The sequence below is a fragment of the Micropterus dolomieu genome, linkage group LG22, assembly GCF_021292245.1.
Source record: "Micropterus dolomieu isolate WLL.071019.BEF.003 ecotype Adirondacks linkage group LG22, ASM2129224v1, whole genome shotgun sequence".
In the NCBI taxonomy this organism is placed as follows: domain Eukaryota; kingdom Metazoa; phylum Chordata; class Actinopteri; order Centrarchiformes; family Centrarchidae; genus Micropterus; species Micropterus dolomieu.
The window spans coordinates 30734859-30755522 of NC_060171.1; the positions used below are offsets into that span (position 1 = coordinate 30734859).

At 41.3% G+C, this 20664-nt stretch overlaps 1 protein-coding gene and 1 long non-coding RNA gene across 3 annotated transcripts in view; one reads left to right on the forward strand and one right to left on the reverse strand.

Moving 5' to 3' along the window:
* The window catches only part of LOC123961317, a 30250-nt gene extending 20665 nt beyond the window's left edge, over positions 1–9585 (reverse strand). The window contains exons 1-3 of the long non-coding RNA XR_006822704.1: positions 9444–9585; positions 8739–8856; positions 8452–8541 (exon numbers count right to left, since the gene is read on the reverse strand). This is a non-coding gene — a long non-coding RNA (uncharacterized LOC123961317). The remainder of the gene's footprint in view (positions 1–8451; positions 8542–8738; positions 8857–9443) is intronic.
* si:ch211-266k8.4 (carabin) overlaps positions 1–20664 on the forward strand; it is a 144109-nt gene that overhangs the window by 51277 nt on the left and 72168 nt on the right. For both annotated transcript variants that reach the window (XM_046036549.1, XM_046036551.1), the window contains exon 10: positions 16062–16174. In XM_046036549.1, coding sequence (XP_045892505.1) covers positions 16062–16174 — 113 coding nt within the window. The remainder of the gene's footprint in view (positions 1–16061; positions 16175–20664) is intronic.

Below are 20664 nucleotides of genomic sequence, written 5' to 3' on the forward strand. Positions count from 1 at the left end.
TGGGAGGAAAAGCCTCTACCGCAGCACTGCTCCATGTTTCCCTTTTCTTTTGCTCATTCGTAATATTAATGTGTTCAATTATTTCTTAACTAATTATTGTACTGTATTATTATTTTTCTATTTATTCTTTAATTCATGTGCATACGCTTATTTATCCACAACAACAACATCTTGTACTGTATATCTTACTAACTATCACTGGATGAAATCCCAATTTGTTGTGGGATTTATGGAGTAAAAGCTGCGTAATAAGGCTCAGTCTTGGCTTTAAGTTGCTGGTGCATAGCCAATTACACTGACTGACTGCCAAACCTATATTTCCCACTGACAAACAAACATCGAGATTGTGATTAAGGTGGGTTGAAGCCCAGACAAGCTGACGCTACTGCTAACAAAGTTGGACGGATCAGAGAGGGTCTGAAATGAATACCAGCCGATACTGGTGGATTTTGGCATAGTGACTGTCTCAATCAGCTACTCTGGCAGATAATCAACTAACAAGCTGAATGTGTGTAAGGGGGCTTTCACACCTGAAAGTCCGCATCAAGGTCTGAACAAAAGGTTATGTTTTGATACATTTTGATACATTTGTTCGATTTCACACTGCATTTATGTGACTGCACTAAAGGACTTCACATGACAGACTTGCGTCCTGTCGTCATTATCTGTGTGGGCTGCGTGTACCTATACTTGACACTGATTGGTTTGTAAACAGTTCCATGGGTAGCTTTAACAAGAATAAAAGAATGAGGGATGAACAGATGCATGTCGTTGACACTATATTATTATTATGGCATTACTACCGGCAGCACCAACTAGACTATAGCCTACTCAAGGCTCGTTCAAATTCGCCAAATAAACGTTCTCATTGTGCGAACATTATATCGTCACCGCTGGGCAGGAAAGGAGGAGAAGACAGCAAGCAATCCTTCTGCATCTCTGTTCGAGGAGAGACCAAAGACGTAAGTGGTAGTTTTCTTCCATAATGGCCGTCTGTATCAAAAGATGAGCTGTCACGGGAGATTTGTAATTGTGTCCTCATTTCAATGCATTTCTCCGTGCATTTGTTTGTTTCCGGTTCACACGGTAACCACCGAACTTCCTGTAAATGGTCTGAAAGTCCGAACCATCCAAAAAATGCTTTCACACCAGAAATGAACTACCTCTACCTCTACCTGCTCACTGAACTAGACTACCTCTTTTCGTCAGACCAAATTTTGTCTGTTTGGTACGGTCCGTGGTCCAGGGGAGGTTTCACACCTGCAATTTTGGTTTGGATCAAACTGAAAAGTCTGAAAGTCTGGACCAAACGAGGTAGGTGTGAAAGCCCCCCTTAATGATCGAAGGTACCCATAAATTTATGATGGCTGATTAAATAGACTAGTTTCCCCCCAGAGCATTTGATTTACTAATTGCTGTCAGGATGTAAAGGGAATTTCAACAAATAAAATAAAAATCTATAGCTAAATACAGACGAATCTTGAACTCGTTCCTACCAGAAGCCTAATACCTAAGATAGATGACAGAAAGTAACGTTAGCTTACAAATGTTACTAACGTTAGCTTAGCTTAATAAATGTCACTGTCCTGGCCTGCATGTTCTCATGGTCCCAGCTGTTTTGTTGTCGCTTCTTATTCTTATCATAATTTTCAGTGGGATTGTAGATTAATTTAGTCCATAAATCTGTTTCCTTGGGTTTTTCTCCCAAGAATCTGTAACATTAGCATTACTGGCTGAGACACTGTTACAGAAAAAGATGCTCCTTATTAACAGGTCAGATGGCTAACTCAACTTCTGAAGAAGAGATATTTTGGGGCAGTGGAGGATAATGTTTTATAAATTAGACACTACAATTTCTTATTTTTTAGATACATCCAGGTTGTTGAATACGACCTTGCTTTCAAACAGTAATCAGTTTTCAATTTGTCATTCATTGATGGAAATTACAACATTGTTAGCCTGTTGTTACTGCTAACTGTGATGTAAAGAGTGAACTAACAGTATTGTAGATTTAGCTCAGCCTGAAATAGAAATAGATGCCAAATAGTATTCCACAAATAAAAACTGGGGATAAAAATTTAAGTTTGGGTGGGTTTACCCTCCACTAAATCCCCAGTGCTGTTCTGCATCATTTCATCACACTGAGCGGCACGTAACATAGCCTAATAAAGTTGGACAGGAACACATCACATTTTCCACATTTTTTTGGAAATATGCCAAGTTACATTGATGAATATGTATAAGTCTCCGTTTGAACCGCCGCAGCACATGTGTAAAGTGAATTCCTCCAGAGACCGACTCTGATGGGTACAACCTCGCTCTCACACAAGACGATCTAACAGCGGCAATCCTCTGAGTGGGAGTGACTGATGCACTTATCCGAGAAACAGAAAAAGAAAGAGAGGAAGCTGGGAAGAATTTTAAGAGAGGGCAAAAAAAAAGGGAGAAAAGTTAGAGGAGGCTCTGGGGAAAGTTGGGCCGATGGAGTGAGAAATAAAAGCTGCTGAGGAGAGAGTCAAAGAGGGGGCCGTAGTAGTGGTGGAGGTGAAGAAGAAGAAGAAGTGGGGATAAGAGGACACCTTGAGAAGGAGAAAGAACAGGAGTGAATGGCAAGAGTGTGGAGGCAAAATGCAACCACTCAAATCAGGTAAGTTTTCTGCCTGGAATTTAGTTAAACTTAACTGTTGAAACTATGAGGGGAAGGAAGGGGGGAAAGTGCAGAAAGAAAGAGAGAAAGTAGATAAAGAAGTGAAGGAGACAGAGAGAGCAACGGGAGAGATGGAGATGGACAGAAAGACACAAAATATCTGTCAGTCTCTCCTTTAAAACAAAAGAAGGCAGTGATGTGTGGCCATGATTGTTCTTGGTGATTTCCCTACTGGTCTTTCTCTCTCACACACACACACACACACACACACACACACAGACAGTGACACACACTCCTGCCTCAGTTTTAGTCCCCTCAGAGAAACACTGGGGTGATTAAAAGGACATTTGAACAAATGGTGTGTGTTGAGGAATATCTGTTCACCTTTGAAAAAGTGTGTGTGTGTGTGTGTGTGTCCCTTGCCGTACACACACACACACACACACACACACACACACACACACATACCTCAGTGACTGCTGTACCTCAGGAGGTGGAGGATCTAATCATTTTGGCAGGAAGCTTTTAACATCAGCGCCAGTGTTTTATTCAGGCGACTTGTTCACATCAGCCCCTCTGTGTCAGGGCAGGGCCTGACAATAAAACAAACGCACCTAGCCACTGGAGACGAGTAAAGAAGAAGTTTTCCTCCAAAATCACATAAAACCTGCTGCTGTTTCTCGGCAAAAGTTCATCTCATCATTGAATATGGATGATATTTGAAGCTTAAACAGTAAAAACATTTTGGATTGAAATTGATAAAATTTAACTGATGCATTGAAGCCCCCACTTTTTCACTTTTTGGACCTCACAACCCTCATTTTCTTGTCCTCTGACTTTGGCCAGTATAGACCCAGCTGCCAGGTAATTAAAAGCAAATTAGAGTGAACTTTCTCTCCAATTCACTCCAGCCATTTTCAGTTGTCCCGCCTGATGTCTCTGTCAGCTCCGTGGGTGTTTAACTGCAACCTGCTGAGCAATAAACTTGATTCCTAACGGTAACGTTACGAAAAGTAAAATAAAAATCAGGAGAAAATTAAAACTTACAAACTTGTTGTGACTCTGGGAAGTCCATTTGGCAAGACCCTAGTCTGACTCACAGGAAGTAGGCTGTGGGTATAAGCCTGCCATTGGCCGACTATTTTGATTCGCCTCCCCTTCCGCTATCCTCCGACATTGTTTTGCAAGGTCTGTGTTTTTCCCCAATACCAGATGGGTTCAGCCAGACGTTTCTCCAGTGCTGGCACAGGGCTTAGACAAAGTGTGGAGATAGGTCTGGCCAAGGGCGGAATGGCTATTTGGAGTACCGAGAGAATTTCCAGCAGCCACTGGACAATTGGGCCGATAAACTACAAAAATTGGTAACTGGCCGAGATGGGCGTTGGCTGGGCAGTTTTAATATGATTGGCTATGTCAATCAATCACACACTCCACTTCAGAACATAATAACACGGTTGAAATACGGACCGAACCCTTTGCCCGGTTATTTGTGCTTCAAATAACATGGATAAAAAACATGCAACGAAACGCAAAGGTGGTGCTGAAAAGTTGAGGGACAAAAAAAGAAGTTGCTTCAGGCAGGTGCAGCAGAGACAGCAGTAAGGATGCTGGTGGCCCCAGTACTAGCACTGACATGAGTAAACATGAGACAGACAGACAGCAGAGATGATAACAAAACAGAGTCAAAGCCTGCAGTTCCCAGATCCCAGGCAAAGCACCGACATCATGGTAAGAGTGATGATGATATGGCTTATTTGGCTAGGCTGCTTTTTAGCTAACGTTGCCTAACGGTAGTCGGCCCCTGACTAGTACGACTGGGACTAGTATACTAATAAAGGTACAATCCAAACATTATGTGCTAATATTAAATACTAGCATTTTAATATTTTACTGATAGTGTTATGTTTAAGTGGTAAACTAACATAGTATCCTAATCCTAATTACTCATCTTGGCTGAGGATGATCCTCAGGGCCCTCTAAATGTGTATTTTTGAGAGGTTTTTTTTGTAAAGAACACTAATAGAAAATGGCTGCCCTACAGCGAAAAGAGACAAATTGTATTGCATCAATGACTTATTAATATTAAATCACAGATTCATTGTATGTACAATATAATTTTTTTTTTTGTACTCAAGGGCTCAGCTGAGGTGATCAATATCCTTGAGGAGAGCTAGGTAGGTGTTTCTAGTTTTAAACATATATTTTAATAGCTCTTTTTGTGATGTACTGTACTTGCATAAAATGTTCAAGAATGCAGGAATAAAGGTCTCTAAAGACCTAGAGCCCCCGACAAATGCTTTGTCCGGAGAGTGGGCTGTCCAGGGACAAATTCCCTGACCATTCTTTTGCTGCTGGGTTTGGCTGTGCGAGACTTAAACAGCATCACCAGTTTAGCAGGATTTTTGTTTTTCATTCCTTTATGCCAAACCCTAAGATAATTACCTTGTTTCTAATCGGATGTCTGTGGCCATTTCTAAATCTACTCAAATCTCATGCAAATGTAGTCGTGCTCTAAAAATAATTTTCACAGTTTCTGTTAAAATTATGCACAGCTACAATGTGTGCTTTATTCATAAGTGCCCAAAAAGCATTATGAGGTGTTTTGAGCAAGAACACACAACATTATGTAACAGTCTATCAGAGAGCAATGAAATGGCACAAATACTGCTCCAGACTGCACTGCACAGAGAGGAAACCTCATCTGTTGCTACACAGAACTGATTTAATTTATGTGACAGCTACGCAAAGTGGCTTTTCACATTAAAAGTGAGTATGATGAGCCTCTGTCATTTTCAAAACAAATACCGAAGTATAAATCTGTAACTTTCATAATGTTCAAACAGCAAACGTGACAGAGCATCTAGTAGCATTGCTGTGGTGATGGTGTTTTATCTTAGTTAAAATATCCTCAACTAACCAGGCAATGTCCATATATTTATCTTTTATCACTTCAGCTGGGGTTTTTTGCTTGATGTAAACTGTGACATAAGTTTGGATTTGATACTAGACTGATGGGTTGGATGTGAATATGCCGTGTCCTGCATTAATTATATTCCCAATAGTAAATGCGTTTGAATTCTTTCGTTTACTTTGTGATACAAAGCGAATGCTGGCCTCAAATGTATTAATCGAACCAGAGTTACATCCATTACTTACTTACTTACATTTTGCTTTATCACATTACTGAACAGGAGACTATTTGCCACTGTGAGCAGCACATAGTCTTCTTCAACTTGCTTATAGTTGTCTCCAATGGTATCAGAAACGTGTAGATCACAAGCAGCCCAAGCTGAGCAATCATAGTTATTGGGGTCTTGTTTTGGGGGCCGTGTCCTCCAGCTCTTCATGGGTATTTTCTAGGTATTACCAAGCCAGATGGGATTTGTAATCCCTCCACCATGTTCTGGGTCTGTGCCAAGGTTTTCTTCCGGTTGGATGTGCCTGGAATACCTGCACAAGGATGTGTCCAGGAGGCTGCCTCAACATGAAGGAGCATCTGTTCTTCAGGGAGCTCCCTTTCCGATGTTTGAGTTCCTCACCCTGTCCTAAAGGCTGAGGGAACTCGTTTGTGATTGCTTGTATTCACAATCACATTTGTACCCTCACTACCTAAACCTGGGTGCGTTGATTTTTGTAGACCGACTGGAAAATTAAGAGCTTCTTCTGCAGACACTACCATAGGCCAGTAAAACATCTACATCACTGCTAACACTGCACCAGTAGGCTTGCCAGGCTTCATCCTAGCCTAACCCCGAGATTCTTAAAGGGGCTAACCCACTGACGTGGAGGAACAGGCAAAATTAACACAAAACATGTTTTACTTATAGCACTGACTTAGAATGTGACGAGCAAATCTTACCACTGTGCCTCCAGCATGATGTAGAGACACAGTGCAGTAAAGTAGGGTTACAGGCATCGTGCAAACTAAGGCTATCGGGGGCTCCTGTAGTGTACACAGTAGGCTACTTCCAAAGCAGAATAAACCTATATCAGTTATTTTTTGGGGACTACTGGATACTTTACAGTCCAAGTAGCTTTACAACACTACACAGTTAAACATCACATAGGCCATGAAAAAATAATAAATTTCGTGAAAACATCTTAAAACAAGTTCTTGTTTTGTCAGAACCTTTTCTAAAATGATCTTCCCACTAAAAAGTCAACGTGTGTAGTTCCAGCACAGTTGCTTTCCTGTTAATGAATTTGTTTGTTTAAAGCTGCATTAACTAATGTTTTTATATGAACAATACGTCAAATTAAAGGCAGGGTAGATAAGTTTGAGAAACTAGCAAGAAAATGCTGGATTTTGAAAGTATCCAACAGAGAAACTAAAACCCCCTCCCTTCTGGGCTCCTTCCAAAGCCACGCCCCCAAAACACATGAAGGCCTAAAATCTATAGTGAACACGCGTTGCTGACACCACTGTAGGATGAGCACAGTGTGACGAGCAAAGAGGAGCGGCTCACATCAGCGGTAAGAAAACATCTAACTTTATTATTATGAAAATGAACAACTAACCCGGCTGTTAGTACTCACTATCTAGCTAACATGTTATTATTGGATAGGTTTAAAAAGACTTTGATTCAGTAACGAGCTGGCTAGCTAACTGTTAGCAACAGGTAGCTGTGCTAACAGCTGCGGTAACATTGGGCAAAGCTAAAAACAGGCTGATACACATTTTCCTGTTACCATCAGTTACACTACACAAATGTGAATTTCATGTTAGACTCATAACATGTACGTTGTTTTGTATGTTAGAGCTTCCACAGTGACAGCATTATTGTCTCTGATGAGGACTGCACTCCAGAGCCAAGCACAGACCGGGGTCGAGGTTAACATAAGTTAGCTAACATCTCCCCTCTCCTTCAGACTGCGCAGCTGAGCAGGAAAAGCTTCTACAGCAGCTAGATAGCTGCCTGCAGCTCTGTCCTGTTCAGACTGATTAAATTATTTTTAAATTGTTTTCAGTCTGAAAAAGTGGTTTTGGAAAAGAAAGGACGGTGGCGACTGGAGGAGCTGAGGTTAGTAAAGCTAATTAGTGATGCAAACTAGTCCTTTTAAGCAAATGAGGAGATGTTTCTTTTTGGATTTTAACGTGCAAATAAAATGCACCTCAGAAGGGAGGAGGTTTGTCATGTTGCCTATTTTTTTATATTAAAGTCTACAGATAAATGTCAGAAGCTGTAAAATGAAGACACAAAAGGCAAACATGAACAGTCGTATCTATAATGATTCTGAGGTCATATTAACAGGGTTTTAGGGGTGATGCCCAAAACATGCTGTGCCATCAATGCAAAATCACTGTGGTTGTAGTTCCTCCAGCAGACTGATCTTTGGGTTTTGTTTATTTATTATCTGCTCTAGCTTTTCCAACTATTCGTTCAGAGATATGGTGAAAATAATGGCCCAAGATGATGTTACATATTTTTCAATGGAAAACATAAAATTTTCTTGGGGGGGCACCACCAAACCCCCCAACCAACACTAACACATTCATCTAAAGTTCACATTAAACTGGGAAAACACTGCAGTTTTAAGCAACTCCAAGGTGCATCGCATGCTCATGGACATAAAAGCAATGTTGCTGAGACATGTTGTGTTGGGGTTTTATATTCAGACAGTTTGTCCTGCCCCCACTGCTGAAAAAAAATCCTAGAGGAAACACTGCACAATCCCTTCTCTAACATGATTACCACATTTCTAAACAAACCATATTACTTTTTGTTGTACATTTTGCTGTATCTAGCAATACAATTGCGGCAGGGACACCTGACATCAGTTCTCCTGGTTCTGCTTCTAGGCACCTCCTCAGTAGTAGACAACCATCAGAGCAGGATGGCACTCCGGCACTCCAGGTCTGCGATGTAACTCCAGGTCTGTACACCTTGCTGTACCTGATAATATAGCAAGGAGTAACAGCTTAGTGAAAAGTTTGTGACACCTGACATTGTTCTCTTATACAGTAATTAGCATTTCCAAAATGCAATGAAAACTATAAATCTGCACCATCTATCGGTATTCCTGAGACTGTTTAATATTTTTGACTCATCTTTTGATTAAAATGCATAGGAGTAATAAAAAGGCAACATACTGAATTGTGTCATCAGCTTTTCTCCTGGCTGGACTGTGGACAAGGTGGTTGTAATCCAGACCAGTCAGATACTGGTGAAAAGTACATGGTTACGGAAGACTCCAAATCTGCAGGTGACCTGAGGGCACAGTAGAAATAAAATATACAGTATTTTTTTACTTCTGGTAAAATAAGTAATGGCATAACAGCACCAACTACATCAAAATGTTTTCACACAGTAGGTTTAGCTATATACACTGACAAACTATATAATAAGTAGCTTATATACCAGAAACAGAGAAACTTGGGCACCTTCAGCCAGCGTTGTTTTGTACACTATCGTTGATATGTCTTTCTCATAACTACAAAAACACAGCTACATCACCACATTTGTAAAATTTCTTGTTCAAAGATATAACAGAGTAACATTCAGTCAAACAACGCTTGCAGACACAAGATGATATTAAACACACAAACATTAGATACAAGGTAGACTTAGGTGGTGAATAACTAAACCGGCACAGTCTCCACCTACATTGTCTTACCTAATGTTAGCATCTACAAAGTTCTCAAAGACCGCTCTCAGTCGCGCTACTGTTTTACAACTCAGCTGCAGCTACACCAGCCTGCACTCATAGCAACCGTTAGCTGTATGCTAAGAAGGTAGCTACGTGGGCTAGCGATAAAAGTAACAAATTACTGTCAAAATGATAAAAGTCCGATTACCTGTCCAGCAGAAATGAAGCGACCAGGGTGTAACTTTTCAGCCCCTTGGGATACCTCAGTTGTCACCGTCCTTGAACAGCGACGCAGATATTACCTCCGGTCTGACCGCTTCGCTTAGTCAGGTCTGAGCGAGCTGACCGAGTGCGCGCATGTGGGCAGCTCCTCTGGTAGCAGGGCTGGTAGCCATGGCAGCAAGGGAGAGTGACAGTCAGCCAGCCAATCAGTGCATTCGCTCCGAATGCATCAAGTGGCTGTGTTTACTGCAGCGCTGAGAGGACTACAGACAGCCGATTTGTATACTATCTTTTTCAGAGTACCTAACTTTTTAATATGTATTGGTGTATATAGACATTTTCAACCAATATGACAAAAAGTGTTTTAGAAGCAACTTGACTACCTTGCCTTTAAGTGGAACATGGAAGATGCCACTCGACTCGAATTCACACCCGACTTTTTAGCTCATCGTTTTGTTTTGTTTTTGTTCGCAACAGCAGTTGTTTTCATTGAAAAAGCCATGAAAACCTCACTGTACACTACCTGCGCCTACCTACAGATGAAATGAGCTACTAGCTGGTGAACATAATGAAGCATTTAGCAGCTAAAAAGACAGATTTTTCAAAGGACAATGGACAATAGTTTGGGCATGACTCACAGTAAATGGTAATGTTGCTGTCTGCTTGATGTGTAAATAAAACACAGGTTGGTAACATGTTAGCCACGTCACCTTTATAAGGTGATAATTAACCTGCGAAACCCCAAAGTTTTATTTTGAGGTTAGTGTTTAGTATGGAAGCCTGAGACCTTCTGTATTTCACACCCTAGTGATGTCACTTATTCACACCCTATGAATTACTACTACCTGACCTATGAATCACAGCTGATCTGTTAGCAGCTCCATTCAAGAATGTTTTTGAAGGAAGTGATTTACATTAATTAGATTAACATTACTGAGAACTTGCCTCACCCCTGCTTGTACCTGTGACCTTACTAATACTCCTCCCATGCTATACATTACAGCAGCCTTTCTCAGCCTTTCAATGAATGTCTCCTCGTAGTGATCACACATACACAGGTCCTTACCAGGTCACCATCTTTATAGTCATTACAGCCACAGAGTATTGATTTACAGTAAGTTAACATGTTTGAGGAAACAGATACTGGTTCCTAATTAAAAAGACTATAGATCACAGTGCTAGATTGTGTCCGCTGATGATGAGGAGTCGCAGTAACCTTCGCACTTTCATTTGATTATTTAAAGTAATTTATGACTGACCAAGTGAGACAGAATGGATCACGGTGCCACATGTGAAACTGTAACAATTTCAGTCATTTTTTTAACTAATTGTGATATTGCGCATTTGTCCTACTGGAGTGCCCTTTGGCAGGGCACCCTGCAACCTCTCTCCAGGCACAGAGCTCTCCACAGCGATGCCAGCAGCAGATGGGCTAATGGAGTGACTCCCGCTCTGCTATGGAAATGAATCTGACCTACAAGAATGTGAATCTGATAATACCCACATACATTCACATTCAACACACACACAAATGATGTTCACAGATGTGCACCATAGGCCTCTGGCCACCAGTCGGTGCATTATTCAGCCTAAAAGCTTGTTAAGCAGAGCGCACAACGGAGCTGTAATAAAAGATTGATGTGTAAAAAACAGTTTAGTTAGCTTGTGTTATGTAAAGCAATAAAACAGTGGTTGAAAGATGGGAATATAAAGGCAGAAAGAGAGAGAAGACACACCAACAAGGAGCAGAAGAATATGAGAATGAGTGACAATGAAAAACAAGAGAAGAAAGAGGCAGAGAAAACCAGAGAATGAAAAAGTTGGAGGAGTAAAAGCAAAGCTACTAGACAGATCAAGATAGAGTGAGTGAGAGAGAGAGAGAGAGAGAGATCTCAGATGAATTAATGAAGTTCTCTCCCTGAGGCACGAGCTAACATCTCCACATGAGACACAAGTTACAACCTCTCCAGACCAAACACAAGTCAGGAGCAGAACACAGCGCATTACAGCACAGAGACAAACAGCAGCTACACATGCAGCAGTGAGACCAGACTAGACTGATGACACAATCTTGATCATTGTAGCATGATGCTGCTCTCAGATGAAAACCATACTTTTCAGGCAAAACAAGGTGGTAAAAATGGTGCTCACAAGATTTTTTTGTTTTTTTTTATTGTTTTATAAATTATTTAAAAACTAAAAAGTTTGCATGGTTCAGCCCTGCAAATGCAAATCACACACAGACCATTTTCAAAGCACCTAACTTATTTCTTTCCATTGGTTGGTAATCAATTAATGGTTCCAATCACAACTACAGTATTAAAATCCATCCATGCATCTTCAAACCTCCCTTTCCCGAGCCACTTTAACCAGCTCTATCTGGGGGATCCCAAGGCATTCCCAGGTCAGTGTAGAAATATAATCTCTCCATAGTCCTGGGTCTTCCCTGAGGCCTCCCCCCCAGCTGAATGTGCCTGGAACCTCTCCTTAGAGAGGCGCTCAGGGGGCATCCTCATCAGATGCCGAACCACCTCAACTGGCTCCTTTTGACGCAAAAGAGAAGCAGCTCTGAGCTTCTCATCCGGTCTCCAAGGGAGACGCCAGCCATCATCCTGAGAAAACCCATTTCAGCCACTGAACTCTTGTACGATCTTTCGGTCATGACCCCATAGGTGAGGGTAGGTAACAAAAATTGACCAGTAGATCAAGAGTTTTGCCTTCCGGCTCAGCTCTCTTTTCATAACAATACTGCCTGTGCTGCTCTGATTCTGGCCAACGTATCACTCCATTTTCCCCTCACTTGCGAACGCAACCCGAGGTACTTGAACTCCTTCAGTATGAGTATCAAGTAGTAGTAGTAGTATGAAAATCAACATAGATAAATGGCAATAACAATGCTATTTACTTGGCATTATTATTATTTGCCTGCTACTATTAGTATAGCTACTACTAATACTACTACTAGGCCTACTACTATACTACTACTATTTGTACAGCTGCCCCGAGGCCAATAAATCAAAAATAAATCTATTGCCGCTTTTAGCAAACCTGGATGACATGAGATGGTTAATATGAATCTTAGTTTCATGAATTAAAAAAAAAGGTTCCTAACATGACATGATAATGACATTATTTTGATTATAAGTAATGTGTTTGATTCCTAACTTTTTTACAGTTGCATTTGAGTCCCCTTAATTATTAATGTGATTTTATGATTGCTTTGATTTTGTTTTTAACACTTTTTTACTTTACTTTACTTTATTTTCCTTTTAAAGGTGGAGTAAGCAATTCTGAAGAAATCCATCATCATGACAAATACCATGATATCAAGCGAACAACGACACCTATAGTTATGTAACTAACGTTAGCGAACAAAACGGACAGGAGATATTCACTGAATTTGACAAAAACACGTGTATTGGATTCTCCTTCATTTGTTTCCTTCCGTCTTCCACCCTCTACCTCCTCCCTCCCTCTCTCCTTAAATTCAGAGTAAATGAACTGCGTGGTCCCATTGATCCAGCAGCTCATACATGCATGCATATGTAGAGAAAAACGCAGCCACTTTCACACACACTCACACACACACACACACAGCGCTCCCCTTTGAAGAAGACAAAGTGGGAGGTATATCGCGGTGGACGGAGCCACTGACCGCACCCCCTGGTGAGTTAATGAGCCTTTATTGACCTCAGCACCTGAAGCTGCTGCTGTAACTTATCACTGTTAGCACCTCGCTCCCCTGACGCACAACACACAGGGGAGCACGCACAGACAAGCAAACACACACACACACACACACTACTGTCTGTTTGTGTTTTTAAAGATCCATTGGAGACACAGGAACACACGCACCTTCAGCTCTCAGTGTGTAAACCTACAGCGTCTCCCGGGATACAAAAACACAGACAACCTCACAAATAGGGCTTTAAACACGTACCATAGTTTGTACTTTAAGTTACAAACAAAGATGACATGCCTTTCACATCATTTGGATCCTTTCAGATCAGTTAAGAGTGATGATGCTTGGTTGATTTACCGTCCGAAATCACCCCCCATTTACTATATACATATATGCACTGTATTTACTCTCTGCCTTTTTATTAAAGTGTCCAATTCTAAGTGTGTAAATGTATCCTCTGTATAGAGCCCTCAAAAATTCCTCCGGGTGTCGCTAATAACATTCATGATGGCTGTTTATTCAGTGTGACAGTGGCTCATTATATACAATACCAGTAACCTGAAACTAAAGCAGCTACATGGAATTCAGCCACCAGTGACTTTTATTATTTACAGTGGATAGAAAAAGTCTACACACCCCTATTAAAATGCCAGGTTCTTAAGATGTAAAATAACGAGACAAAGATAAATCATGTCAGAACTTTTTCCACCTTTAATGTGACCTATAATGTGAACAATTCAATTGAAAAACAAACTGAAATCTTTGAGGGGGAAAAATGAAAAATTAAAACCTTACAATAACCTGTGTGCACACCCTCTTATAACTGGGGATGTGGCTGTGTTCAGAATTAACCAATCAAATTCAAACTCAGGTTAACTAGAAGTCATTACACACCTGCCATCATTTAGAGTGACTCTGATTAATCACAAATAAAGTTCAGCTGTTCTCATTGAGATCTTATTGTTGAAAGACATAAGTCAGGAGACGGGTACAAAAGAATTTCCAAAGCATTAGATATACCCTGGAACACAGTGAAGACAGTCATCATCAAGTGGAGAAAATATGACACAACTGTGACTTTAGCAAGAACTGGACGTCCCTCCAAAATTGATGAAAAGACGAAAAGAAAAGTGGTCAGGGAGGCTTCCAAGAGGCCTACAGCAACATTAAAGGAACTGCAGGAATTTCTGGCAAGTACTGGCTGTGTGGTACATGTGACAACTATCTCGCGTATTCTTCATCTGAATGGGCTATGGGGTAGGGTGGCAAGACGGAAGCCTTTTCTTACAAAGAAAAACATCCAAGCCCGGCTGAAGTTTGCAAAAACAAACATCAAGTCTCCCAAAAGCATGTGGGAAAATGTGTTATGGACTGATGAAACCAAGGTAGAACTTTTTGGCCATAATTCCAAAAGGTATGTTTGGCGGAAAAACAACACTACACATCACCCAAGGAACAGCATACCCACAGTGAAGCATGGTGGTGGCAGCATCATGCTTTGGGGCGGTTTTTCTTCAGCTTGAACCGGACCTTAGTCAGGGTGGTTCCAGTTCCAAATACCAGGCAATTTTGGCACAAAACCTTTAGGCGTCGGTTAGAAAGCTGAAGATGAAGAGGAAGTTCACCTTTCAGCACGACAACGACCCAAAGCACACATCCAAATCCACAAAGCATGGCTTCACCAGAAGAAGATCAATGTTTTGGAACGGCTCAGCCAGAGCCCAGACCTGAATCCAATTGAACATCTGTGGGGTGAGCTGAAGAGGGCTGAGCACAGGCGATGTCCTCGCAATCTGACAGATTTGGAGCGCTTTTGCAAAGAAGAGTGGGCAAATATTGCCACGTCAAGATGTGCCATGCTAATAGACTCCTACAATTATTAGTTATTGTAAGGTTTTTATTTTAGTTTTTCCCCCCTCGGAGGATTTCAGTTTTTGTTTTCAATTGAATTGTTCACATTATAGGTCACATTAAATGTGGAAAAAGTTCTGACATAACTTATCTTTGTCTCATTATTTTACATCATAAAAACCTGGCATTTTAACAGGGGTGTGTAGACTTTTTCTATCCACTATAACGTTACCTGCAGGCAGTAAATGGCAGTAGAGAGAGGAGGAGTAAGGACTGATACAGACTGATGTCTGAGTTTGTATTCTTTCTAAACATGAACCTCAGTATTGTGATGTCAGATATTGAGTTTAGTTGCTGCTCTAGAAACATGTATTTAAAATATTAAATTCTAATCCTGTATTTAAAAGGCCTACCTCATGCCCGTTGGTTCTCTTCTTATAACCATCACAAACGTGGGTGGAGCTAGACTTTCAGCACACGCTGAGAGGGGCAGGCTACACGCGCCGCTGCTGAAATGCTGAAATGAGAGGCTTCCAGTGGAAGTTGATGCCGTAAATAAACCACTGCGCACAAGCAGCCTACGTCTGCATGTTTGTTAAAATGTGCTAATAAGTTTGCCATTTGTTTGAAATACAAATGTTACTTTATGATTTATGTTTATTAAAATGTGTCTCCTTAGCATATAGTGTTTTTGTTTGTAGTTGAGAGCTGCCAATTAATAGTAGAATATCAATAGTGGTATCGATAAAGACTTGGATTGTTAAGCAGTCTCGATAATGATATCAATAAAAATTAGCGATCCACATCCCTAGTTTTTACATTTCATTCAGAAATCATATTATGCCCCCGAATGTTTGATTTTCAAGTGTGTTTTTGTTGTTTTTTTTTACTATATTTGTTTCAAATATTTATATACTGTACCTGTCTCTTCTGTTACATATTCATGCTACTGTTTTTTAACAACAGCATGTAACTGTTCTTCAACTTTTTATGTTGTGAAATCTGTAGCCATTTTAATACGCCACTGTTCCCACCCTCTCTCTATCCTCCACACCCCACTTCCATCTGCAGGGCCCAGTACACCGTGTTGGTCCCTGCCCTGTGGAAGACTGAGGTCCAAGACTGGGAGCTTAAATGTATGAACAGTCTGGTGTTGGAGGAGTGCCACAATGTACCCGAAGCAGGTACCACACCACAAACAAACACAGACACACACACAAATCAGCTGTTCTTAAGCAAAACCTAATAAATGCAAAGGGACACTGGGGAACACTCAGCACACAGTCGCTCAAACTCATTCAATCTACATCACTTAACCTTAAGTGACACACATGCTGATCCTGTTACACACATACACACACAGTTTTGTTCTCCGGTCTTAATGTCGAGGTGGTTAGACACTGGGTAAGACATCTCTAGCTTGTTCCTGAGAACAGAAGGTGAAAACAGTCACTGCTTGTTCACCTCCTACCCTTAGTTTCTTCTGTTTACAGCTTGCTGGTACATTTACATGCTTAATTCTTTAATAAGCACATTTCCATGTGTTATTTTTGTTATTATATTTTTGCCATTTTGCAATTGAATGAGCTTTTTGTAGGAAGCAACCCGGAGCGCTTTGTCAAGATGTCAGCAAGACAGCAGCACATATCCTGTTTGTCCCCAAGCCTGATATATTAGGATGGTCGACACGGGGAATGTGTTTCTGTTAGTTGTAGTTCCTTAATAGTGATTTTAAATGTTTCTTCACCCCCATGTTCAAAGTAATTTCTGCATCGCTGATGTCATGGTAACGTATCGTTACACCATGCATTATCGTTCAGCCATTTTATATTTTCTGGTTACTTTAATGGCCACACATGTGTGAGAAAATGGCTTAAACTAACGTTACATACTGTTGTTAAAATGATTTACCTCACCCCACACTGATGCAAAAATACATTTGCCAGTAATTATCTTACTGCATATTTTTAAATATGTCAGAATGACAGAAGCTGAAGGTGTCCATTAGCAAGAAGTGGTAAGTGAAGAAATAGTTCTCTAATTCTGTTCACACATCTCAGTACCCAATCACTATCAAACATACTGACGTTGTCTTATTTTGCTCTGTCTCATAACAACAAAAAATCAACTTCACTCTGCACTTAAGACGGAGTTCATGTAACTGGCTGCGTGCGTGCGTGCATGCGTGCATGCGTCTACTAACTTGACAGATCAAAGGAGCTTTTATCTTTTGAAGGTTGTTCAGATATCACCTACACAAGATCTGGAAACCCCTCACCACTGGAGTCTCATCCTCACAAAAGACAGACAGATTGGAATGCAAACCTGAAGTGCACATAGTGCAAGTGTGTGTGTGTGTGTGTGTGTGTGTGTGTGTTCATGGCTGTGAGTGTGCACATAATGCTTGTGTCTGTGCGTGCATCCTGACAGACTCAGAAAGGCTACAAGGATGAGTCACGGGTTGGTGGCTGCAGGGCTGTGTTTGTCAGTGCAGCTGGGAAGGCAGAAAGAAGTGGGGCAAGAAAAACAGATGGGGGGGGGTGGGGGGTGTGTGTGTGTGTGTGTGTGTGTGTGTGTGTGTGTGTGTGAGAGAGAGAGTGAGTTAGTGTGCATGAAAGAATGAGTTGTGTAAGTGAGTATTTGCGAAAAGGGGAGAAAAATCTGAAAGAGCATGAGAGGTTTTCTTTTCAGGGCAATTGGAAGCCACAAAAGCATGTTTTACGGTGGGGATAATCCATCCCCCGTGTGTATGTGTGCGCCTACCTGTGTGTCTGTATGTGTGGCGGTGTGTGAGTCAGGATGAGTCATCCTTATTTGCTGGCCTGTCAGACTGTCTAGCTCTCAAGGCAGCAGAGGAAACGAGCTGATTCATTATCTGCCTCTCCGACACAATCCAGCAGTCCCGTATTTTCTCTCTCACACACACTTTCACTCACTCTCTCTGTCACCAACACCCAGCACCATCATGATGGTGTTACACATCTTGTGGCATGTGTTCCCCGCTCCCATTAACAGTTCAGGACCTTCTACTCCTGAAACCAAACACATGTTGTTAGTGCTGTTGACAATAATAAGTAATGTTTGTTTTTTATAATTTGTGAGGCTTCTCAAACCAGGGACACATAAGAGGTGGAAGCGCCGCGATGTTCTGCCCACTTCCTTTCGTCACCCAAGTTAACCAGTTGAGCTGTTAAGAAGCTCCACGGCTGGCTGCAGCAATTCTTTCAGCATCTGTTTTCTGTGCGAGAGAAGCAGACACACACACACAGGCAGGAGAAGCCCCTCCCCCGCAGGTCATCACACAATGCAGTGCAGAAGAAGAAGCAACGCCTGCTAATCCAGGAACACATAAAAAGCTTAACATTATAAATTCATGAGGTTATTGTAAAGATCAGCTCTACCTGTGATCAGAAAGGACAGAGGAACAGAATCTTCTCCTCCAAAAGTTCTGCTTGTGTGAACCGCCAGGCTACTGCTCACGTGAGAACTGACCTATTAGCTGCTGCATAACACATCCGCATCTCAGACCAAACTGTTAGTGATCCAGCTGTATTGTGGATAATGAAGATGGCAGGTTTTGACAAGGAAGAAGAATGTGTGGGATCAAAAAGACAATAACTCAATAACTATGTCAGTTTTTACCTTTTTTAAAAAAAGTTAGTATGACGAAGTTAAGATTTTTACAGGACAGACCACAACAGGTGTTTTTAAATGATTTTAAATCCTGCAAAGTTGGTTATAAACAAAATACAAGGTAGATTTTTTTTCACATTACAAAAGGTTGTAGAGTGAAATTGAGTTTGTATCTCCCTTCTGCTACCTAGCAGACAATATACAGTAATTATAAGCAATTGTAAAAATGGTCAACAGAAATCAACTATATTCAGTGGAGCAGTGCTGAGGATGAATTTGAGTATAAAGTCTGATAGCTTGGGGTTAAAAGTTGCTCTGCAGTCTGGTGGTGTGGCAGCAGAAACTCCCATATCTCTTCCCAGAAGGCAACAGGGTGAACAGGCTGTGGCTGGGTGGGTACTGTCCTTTAGTGTCCTTTGGGCTCTGCAGAGGCACCTCACCTCACCAATGTCACTGATGCTCAGGAGAGTTTTAATCACCCGCTGCAGAGCCGTACACATCCTATACCAGTTAGTGATCTTTCTAGTCAGGATGCTTTCTGTTGCTTGGCACAGGGATTTGGCCTTCTTAAGCTTCCTTAAGAAATACAGGCTTTTTTGAGCTTTCTTCACCACCATGTCAGGTTCTCTGTGATGCTGATTCCCAGGAACCTGAAACTGTTCACCTGCTCTACCTCAGCACCACCGATGTAGACAGGAGCATGTGTCGTTATCTCCTTCTTCCTGAAATGAACGATCAGAATATTTCAGTATAAGGAGCAAAGCAAAAGCCTCTTGCTTTTAATCGTTTGATCATTTAGTCTGTATGGGCTGATAAAAAGGCTTTGGTTATTGAAATATTAAAAGACTTAGTAGTACAGCTTTGTCACAATATTTTTTGTCCATAAATGCTGTACATGTATGTTTTGACATGAAGCTGTCATGGTGGTACAGTTACTAAAAAGGTTTCATGGGGTGCATTACTCTGGCAAGAGTTGTGAATGATATTGTTGTAGAGGGTTTCAGCTATAACAGTAGGGTCTCTGGGGCCCGTCCAACAGCAGGCTGAGTCAGCAATAAAGAACAGAGTTGAGGTGACTTCAGGTTATGCTGAGTCAGCCTGAGAAGCTCTGAGAACAGATAGTTGTGTCCTTCAGTCCTTCTGCGGGTTACTTTCCTATTGAATACCTCTTGTTTTCCTCTCCCCGCCTCTCCTTTACCTTTCCCCTAATCTTAACACCTTACTTATCCCTCTTTGCCCTTCCCCACCCATACATTAACCACATTTTTTATTTAGCTCTTTTTTCGGCCCTCCATTGTTTCCCTTTCTTCTCCTTTCTGACTTTCTGTTCCCTCTCCTGCCCTCTCCTTTTTCCGTGACTCCTCGGGTGTTGTAGCAGATGCCAAAGTCCTGTTCTCCTCAGCAGGCTCCCATGATACCTACCTACAGTACTTCCTGCCCGCAAGCTGCTCAAGCCTTAGTGCAGTGACTCAGCATTCATTTATTCATTGCCCCCAAAACAGCCTCCTACAGCCTTCGTCCTTTATGATGGTTTATGATATAATGTTGTGTATATGCTCTGACAGCCCTGGCTCTGTACAGTTTTGTGCACTGTCATTTATTGATGTATTGGACAGGCAGGATGACCAGGTGGTAATTTAGGTTGTCCATCAACTAGAGGCTACATACTTGTCAAAGTATACAAACTAAATACAAATTACACAGACATATAAATATATATCTATACATACTTTATATGAATTTGACAAATAATTGTCTGCTTTGCTACACTTTATCACAGCTATATAGTGCTCATTTAAAATTAACCCCTGGCTTGACGTATGTATGTACATTTTTCTTACTCTTCATCAGTGCATCAGCTATGCCCATCTGTTCTCCAAATCTTTTATCTCCTTTTTCACACAGTTTTTGACCTCACTGTCCATCTGTATTTGGCTCCAGCAGGTTCACTGCGGTAGTCTGTGTATATTAATGTGTGTGTGTGTGTGTGTGTGTGGCAGGACTGCATCAGAATCCGTTCAATAATTTATGAAAAAAAAGT